Source organism: Periophthalmus magnuspinnatus, chromosome 20 (assembly GCF_009829125.3).
Source record: "Periophthalmus magnuspinnatus isolate fPerMag1 chromosome 20, fPerMag1.2.pri, whole genome shotgun sequence".
Lineage (NCBI taxonomy): Eukaryota > Metazoa > Chordata > Actinopteri > Gobiiformes > Gobiidae > Periophthalmus > Periophthalmus magnuspinnatus.
In genome coordinates, this window is record NC_047145.1 from 177,506 (window position 1) to 184,966 (window position 7,461).

The 7,461-nt window shown below is 43.4% G+C and overlaps 1 protein-coding gene across 3 annotated transcripts in view; it reads left to right on the top strand.

The window, feature by feature from the left end:
* The window catches only part of arhgap29a (Rho GTPase activating protein 29a), a 56,651-nt gene extending 49,649 nt beyond the window's left edge, over positions 1-7,002 (top strand). Inside the window, exons 17-23 of one of the 3 annotated variants that reach the window (XM_033985871.2) lie at positions 213-376; positions 1,346-1,534; positions 1,910-2,047; positions 3,045-3,280; positions 4,186-4,480; positions 4,679-4,784; positions 4,965-7,002. In XM_033985871.2, coding sequence (XP_033841762.1) covers positions 213-376; positions 1,346-1,534; positions 1,910-2,047; positions 3,045-3,280; positions 4,186-4,480; positions 4,679-4,784; positions 4,965-5,827 — 1,991 coding nt within the window. In that variant the 3' untranslated portion in view covers positions 5,828-7,002. The remainder of the gene's footprint in view (positions 1-212; positions 377-1,345; positions 1,535-1,909; positions 2,048-3,044; positions 3,281-4,185; positions 4,481-4,678; positions 4,785-4,964) is intronic. The other 2 variants (XM_055230041.1, XM_055230042.1) reach the window with 2 other exon arrangements.
* Positions 7,003-7,461: the final 459 nt, after the last annotated feature.

The window sequence follows — 7,461 nt, forward strand, 5'->3', positions numbered from 1 at the left end:
GTGTCCTCGTGGTCTCTCTTGCGTCCTCCTGGTCTCTCTCGTGTCCTCCTGGTCTCACTCGCGTCCTCCTGGTCTCACTCGTGTCCTCCTGGTCTCACTCGTGGTCTCACTCATGCTCTCGTGGTCTTTCTCGTGTCCTCGTGGTCTCTCTCGTGTCCTCGTGGTCTCTCTCGTGTCCTCCTGGTCTCACTCGTGTCCTTCTCTGTCTTCAGGTCTGTCTGATGTCCTCATGGAGACGGCCAGTTCTCCGGGCCCCTTTAGAAACGCTCAGATGTCCAAAGCGTCTCAAACTCACCGTCTCCGAAAGCTCCGCGCTCCGTCCAAGTGTCGGGAGTGTGACGGGCTGGTCGTGTTTCACGGGGCAGAGTGCGAGGAGGTAACCGTGGTTACGATTATTTTTACAATTTACAAAAGATATAAAAGAACTCCAGGTCTGAACGCCAGAGCTGTCCATCCAAAGTTTAATCTGAGCCAAAAGCTGCACAGTGGCTCTTTATCAAAACAGAAGCTCAGGGACAGTTTGTTTGGGTTTTGTCCTGTAGGAAAAACATAAAAACATAAAAACATAAATATAAATAACTCACACTTCACTTTGTCTGGACTAGAACTGCAGCCATTTTTAAAACATCACAAACTCTATTTCTGTTTTTATCATGAAAGTTTCAAAAATCATCAACAGTAGAGACATTATTCTGCACATGGCCCAAACTATGGGCCCTGGACCACCCCGTCCCCTCAAAACGTCCAAATAAAAGGACACTGGCCCACGCCGAGTCTGGACACTGGTCCTTCATGGGACCGGTGTGATGTCCGAGGAGAGGGACGGGTCAGAGACACTGAGCAGCTTTTGTTCCTCTGAAAATGGCTCCTCTGTCTCTGTCTCCGTGTCTCTCTCTGTGCCTCTGTCTCCGTGTCTCTCTCTGTGTTTGTGTCTTTGTCCGTCTGTGTCTTTGTCTTTGTCTTTGTCTCTGTCTCGTTTATTTTTGCTTAAGTCAAAATTTCATGGACAAAAACAAATGGGAGGTAGATTCCTGAGGTTACGTCCTTGAGACGCTGAGAGACACGAGAATGTGACTCTGATTTATTTAAACGAACTCATGGTTCAAACGTTTAAACCCAAAGTGACACAAGTCTCACTTTTTAAAATATGTTTCTGTTGTTTCTCTGGTTAAACAAGTTTAAATCTCAAAACTAACTCCATTTAAATGTCTCTTCTGAGTTAGTGTAGTATAAGTTAGCATACATACGTTAGCATACATAAGTTGGCATACATAAGTTAGCATACATACGTTAGCATACATACGTTAGCATGCATAAAGCCTTTGAAATGCTCTTGTTTGTCCAGTGCTCGTTGGCGTGTCATAAAAAGTGTCTGGAGACTTTGGCGATTCAGTGCGGACACAAGAAGCTCCAGGGACGACTTCACCTTTTTGGGATCGACTTCACACAAGCCGCGAAAAACAGCCCCGACGGCGTTCCCTTCATTATTAAGAAATGCACGTCCGAGATCGAGAACAGAGCTCTGAATCTAAAGGTGAGTCCAGAATATAAAGGTGTGTCCTCTGAATATAAAGGTGTGTCCTCTGAATATAAAGGTGTGTCCTCTAAATATAAAGGTGTGTCCTCTGAATATAAAGGTGTGTCCTCTGAATATAAAGGTGTGTCCTCTGAATATAAAGGTGTGTCCTCTGAATATAAAGGTGTGTCCAGAATATAAAGGTGTGTCCAGAATATAAAGGTGTGTCCTCTGAATATAAAGGTGTGTCCTCTGAATATAAAGGTGTGTCCTCTGAATATAAAGGTGTGTCCTCTGAATATAAAGGTGTGTCCTCTGAATATAAAGGTGTGTCCTCTTAAATGTCTCTGATTTGAACATTTCTGTGGGTTAAATGTTTGTTTTTATTTGAAGGGCATTTATCGGGTGAACGGCGCCAAGTCCCGAGTGGAGAAGCTGTGCCAGGCCTTTGAAAACGGAAAAGACCTGGTGGAACTTTCAGAGCTGTATCCACACGACATCAGCAACGTCCTCAAACTGTACCTCAGACAGGTGAGACCTCAAACTGTACCTCAGACAGGTGAGACCTCAAACTGTACCTCAGACAGGTGAGACCTCAAACTGTACCTCAGACAGGTGAGACCTCACACTGTACCTCAGACAGGTGAGACCTCACACTGTACCTCACACAGGTGAGACCTCACACAGGTGAGATCTCACACAGGTGAGACCTCACACAGGTGAGACCTCACACAGGTGAGATCTCACACAGGTGAGACCTCACACAGGTGAGCTCGAGTTATGCTCAAGAGTCATGTTAGTTTTGTTTTACTTTTTAAACCTGGAGGAGGGGAGTCGACTGGGGGCGGGACAAAGAGTCTGTGGCCCGGGCCCCAGGGTCTTAGGGGCCCAGAGTTTGACCCTCTTCTTATTCATTTATGTTAGGGGGGGGGGGGCTACGTGCAGTTTCTCGCCACAGGCCTCCTAATTTTAGTGGACGGGCCTGATCTGGGGTGTAGTCACAGGACCACTCCTAGTGGACCATAGTGTCAATACTTTGAGCATTTTTCTGTTCAATTTAAGAAAAGTAAAAATATTTTGAACAAGAAAATATATACAAAAGAAAAATATTTTCTTGTTCAAAATATTTGAAATATTTAACTGGTAAAACACTGTTTAAAGTTCCTCTTGTGTTACTGAGAGCTGACGACATGGAGAGCAGTTCAACATATTTACCATAGTAACCATAGTAACCACGCCCACTGTACCTTACCTGCTTAGCATATTAGCATATTAGCATAAAACCACACAGGTGGATAACTATACTCCCCTGTTACTTCCCCCCACAGCCCTCATCCCTCTCTGTTTACTTATTTACCTGTTTATTTATTTCTTTTTAATTATTTACCTGTTTATTTATTTCTGTTTACCTGTTTTTTTATTTACCTGTTTTTTTATTTACCTGTTTATTTATTTCTGTTTACCTGTTTGTTTATTTACCTGTTTGTTTATTTACCTGTTTGTTTATTTGTTTTTCTCTCGTCTGCAGCTTCCCGAGCCGCTCATCCTGTTTCGTTACTATAACGACTTCATCGGTTTGGCCAAAGAGAGTCAGAGGATCATCGTGGAGGAGCTGGAGGCGCTGAGGCTCAGCCCCGCCCCCGTGACTCCGCCCCCCCTCAGCGTGGAGCTTAACAGAGTCCTCTTCAAAATAAAAGACCTGCTCAGACAACTGCCCCCCACGCACTACAAGACCCTGCAGTTTCTGATCGAACATCTGCACCGGTGAGAAAAGAAAAGATACGATCAGGAAAGAGTTTTATTATGAAAGAGTTTTATTATGAAAGAGTTTTATTCTGAAAGAGTTTAATATGAAAGAGTTTTATTATGAAAGAGTTTAATATGAAAGAGTTTAATATGAAAGAGTTTAATATGAAAGAGTTTTATTATGAAAGTTTTTGATTTTGAAAGTGTTTTATTTTGAGATGAGTTTGTCTCTGTCTTTTTTCAAACAGAAGGTTTTTAGGTTTGTCCAGTTCATGAAGAACTTTAATACAACAGAAATGAACCAAAAGATTATGACTATTAAGACTTTAAACAGCACTACTACAGTATTATTACTACTACTTCTACTTCTACTACTTCAAATCCTTCTAAATAATAATAATAATAATAATACATTTTATTTATAACACACTTTACATTCGAACAACAAATCTCAAAGTGCTACAGTAAAAAAGACATTAAAAACAGAAGACAATTAACATTAAAAAGAGAAGACAATTGGTGTAAAATAATAAAACAATAGCCGGTGTTTAGGCCAAGGTAAAAAAAAAAAAAAAAATTCCCATCATTCCACTGTGTTCTTAAGCCATTATTAAAGGAGCACTCTGTAACTTTTCTGGTAGAGGGATGTCACCTCCTGTCCCCATGGGGATGTTATGGTTTTGCCTGGAATGTTCCAGAGTGTGGCATTAAACTTGTTTATCTCTTTGGAGACAAGCATGATGCCACAGGCCATATCTGTGGAGAGGCGAGCTCACCATAAGAGTGTTTTTTCCTCAAAGCTGTAAGGTCTCAACAAGCAGAGCCTTACACCAGAAAAGTCCCACAGTGAACCTTTAATTTGATAATAACTGTTTGAATAGCTTTATTATTATTTGATGTTTTAATGTTCGCTCTGTCATCAGAGTCACAGAGAAGTCAGAAGAAAACAAAATGACGGCCAGTAATCTGGGCATCATCTTTGGTCCGACGCTGGTCAAACCGCGGCAGGCGGACGCAGACGTGTCCCTGTCGTCTCTGGTGGATTATCCGTACCAGGCTCTGATCGTGGAGATCCTCATCAGACACTGTCACATGGTGTTTGACCCGCCCCTCAGCCCCGCCCTCAGCCCCGCCCTCAGACCGGCCCTGGACACGAAGGGACGAGACAAAGTCCAGCAGCTCAGCCGACACTCAAAGTCTATGGGAGACATCAAGGAGGTGAGGACAGTGTTAAATAAATGAAAACTATTTAAATGAAATAAACTTCACCTTGTTTAACATCAACAGAGATGAATCTCATAAATCATCGTCTCATAAATCTGATATAATCCAGTATAACGACGTAGAACTGATCATTTTGTACTGAGTCCGTGTTGTTAAGATGAAGATGATGATGAAGTGTTTTGTTGTTCACAGCAGAGCTCCAGAGTTTATAAGAGACAGTCGTCCGCCACTGCGTCCCAGCTGCTGGCTGAAGTCCAGGAGCGCGTCCCGAGCCTCGATGGGAGTGACTTTGAACCAGGTATGAGCCATTTATCAAAGACGCATCAGGGCATCTGGTTTAACTGAAGCTGGTCAAAGGAGGCCGTGTGTCTGTTATTTATTTCTATTTTTCCTACAGTTTATTTACTCACAGAAGAACATGAAGCAGGATATGTATAAAATGTAAACATTATTTTAACTCAGTCTCTTGTGTTCACAGCTGATGAGGTGGATTCGTTCAACGGCGTCCTTTCCTCCAGCGTTCCCGATGTTCCCAGAGTTCCTGGCCTCTCCCGCTCCCATCACGTCACTGTCACGAGGGTCCAGCTCCGCCACCAGCGACAAAAGCTCTCGTCTGGGATTTTGGCTCGTCCCGTTAGCATGCCCGTTAGCATGTCCATCGAGCGGACTCTCCCAGACGAGTCCGTGGAGGAGCCCAGCTGCAGCCAGTCCATCGAAGAAGTCGATGAAACTGAAAGTTCTCAGGTCCGGAGCTCTGCGTCGTCGCATTACCGAAGGACGTTTATCGATACTCAGACTTTACGAAGAACTTGGGACAAACAGTACAAACACCACGATGTTTCCACGCGGACTCTTAAAATCGTTGCTACGGAAACCACAGAAGAACAAAAGCAGGATTCTTCACAAACTGTTGGGATTATTTACCCGAGTCGACCGTATTCTATCCCAGTTCGATCCAGTCGGAGCTTAAAACGAGAGGAAAACGTGAAAGGAAGTCCCGGTGGATTCAGGGCACCCAGGACTTTACAGCCTCCACCCGGAACTTTTTACAATCCTCCATCTGTGACCAAGGTGCTGCAGAAATTCAACTCTACGAACAGTGCAGAGGACGAAGACGAGGATGACGACGAGGAGGAGGAAGAGTTAGGTCTGGAGATCGAGGTGTCTGTGGACGAGCCGCTCGAGGAGGAGGAGGAGGAGGACACTGAGGGGGAGCGGCCGGCCTCCTCAGACTCCCTGAGTCCGAGTCCAGAGGAACCAAACCAGAACAAACCGGTTTATCCACAACTCAGGACGAGAAGGTTACAGGAAGTGGAGCGCAGAGAGGCGCATTTTGTGTGAAACGAGACGACGTTTGAGGATGTTTCGCCCATGAAGCTGGAATTTATATTTCTCCTTAAAACAAAACTAAAAATGTCCCAATTAAACTTTTTCCATTTTACGCTGAAGAGAATTTTACAGTTTTCTTTAATAGTTTTGAAACGTTAAAGTATCAGTAATGACATATTGACCACATGTTGACCACAGACTGACCACAGACTGACCACATGTCGACCACAGACTGACCACAGACTGACCACATGTCGACCACAGACTGACCACAGACTGACCACAGACTGACCACATATTGACCACATATTGACCACATATTGACCACAGACTGACCACATGTCGACCACAGACTGACCACATGTCGACCACAGACTGACCACAGACTGACCACATGTCGACCACAGACTGACCACAGACTGACCACAGACTGACCACAGACTGACCACAGACTGACCACATGTTGACCACAGACTGACCACATGTCGACCACAGACTGACCACATGTCGACCACAGACTGACCACATGTTGACCACAGACTGACCACATGTCGACCACAGACTGACCACATGTCGACCACAGACTGACCACATATTGACCACATCCTTTTGTCCCAGATAAATCCAGTTTATGCTGAACCTGTTTCGTCTCGTTTAGAGAGCCGTGATTCCGGCGTTGTGGGCGGGGCCATCTCATGCTGATCCTGAGGGTGGAGTCAGACACTGTGGGCATCGTTTATGTAAATATTTTATCTTTGGTTCTGGAGACGAGATGCACTTATTATTATTATTATTATTATTATTATTATTCAGACGATATTTTCACGTGTTTCCGTGGTTACGCGGCTCTGCCTGACCCACTGTGGAACATTTATAATCCTCTTTTTAAAGTGCAATGACTGTTATTGTGTAAAACTTCACTGGTTTGTGATATTTTGTTCATTTACCAAAAAGTTTGAATCACCAGACTCGTGTGTAGCTAACGATGGAAAGGATCAGATCTGCACTTACCTGCCGAGTGTTTTTACCTGTTACACCTGGATGACATCATCACTGGACTAAAGGCGTTTGTGGAGAAACAAACGAAAGGCATTACATAAAGTTCATTTATATTTTTATATTGTTGTAAATCAGATCAAACTGAACTCGTTTTGTGAAAATATTGACGTCTTTTTCATTTGGACACATTTATATTTTTATTCAAAGTAATTTTTTTTTTACTTTTTCACATTTGTTTTACGACATAAACCTTACAGACCTGTGTAAGTGATCACATTTGTTTGAATGATTTTTTAAAGTTTGAAATGTTCTTTGTAAAAACAGGTACAAATATAAACACTTTTGTAACTTATTAAAAACGCTTTGACTCATTTTGCCCCAAATGTCTTTTTCATATTTCTGTGTGATTGTAGTGGACCTGCTGTGATCAGGTGAGAGACGAGGAACAGGGTCAAACGCTCCGACATGGGGTCAAGGGTCAAGGGTCATGGGCACTTTAATAATCAAGTGATGAACATTTATAATGAAGCTGCTCCTGTTTTTAATGTTTTAAATGAACCTGAGCAGGAGTTTGGACATGAACGAAAATGAATGAACTTAACCCAGAGATGGGCTGGACACAGAGGGTATAGAGAGGGCACACAGAG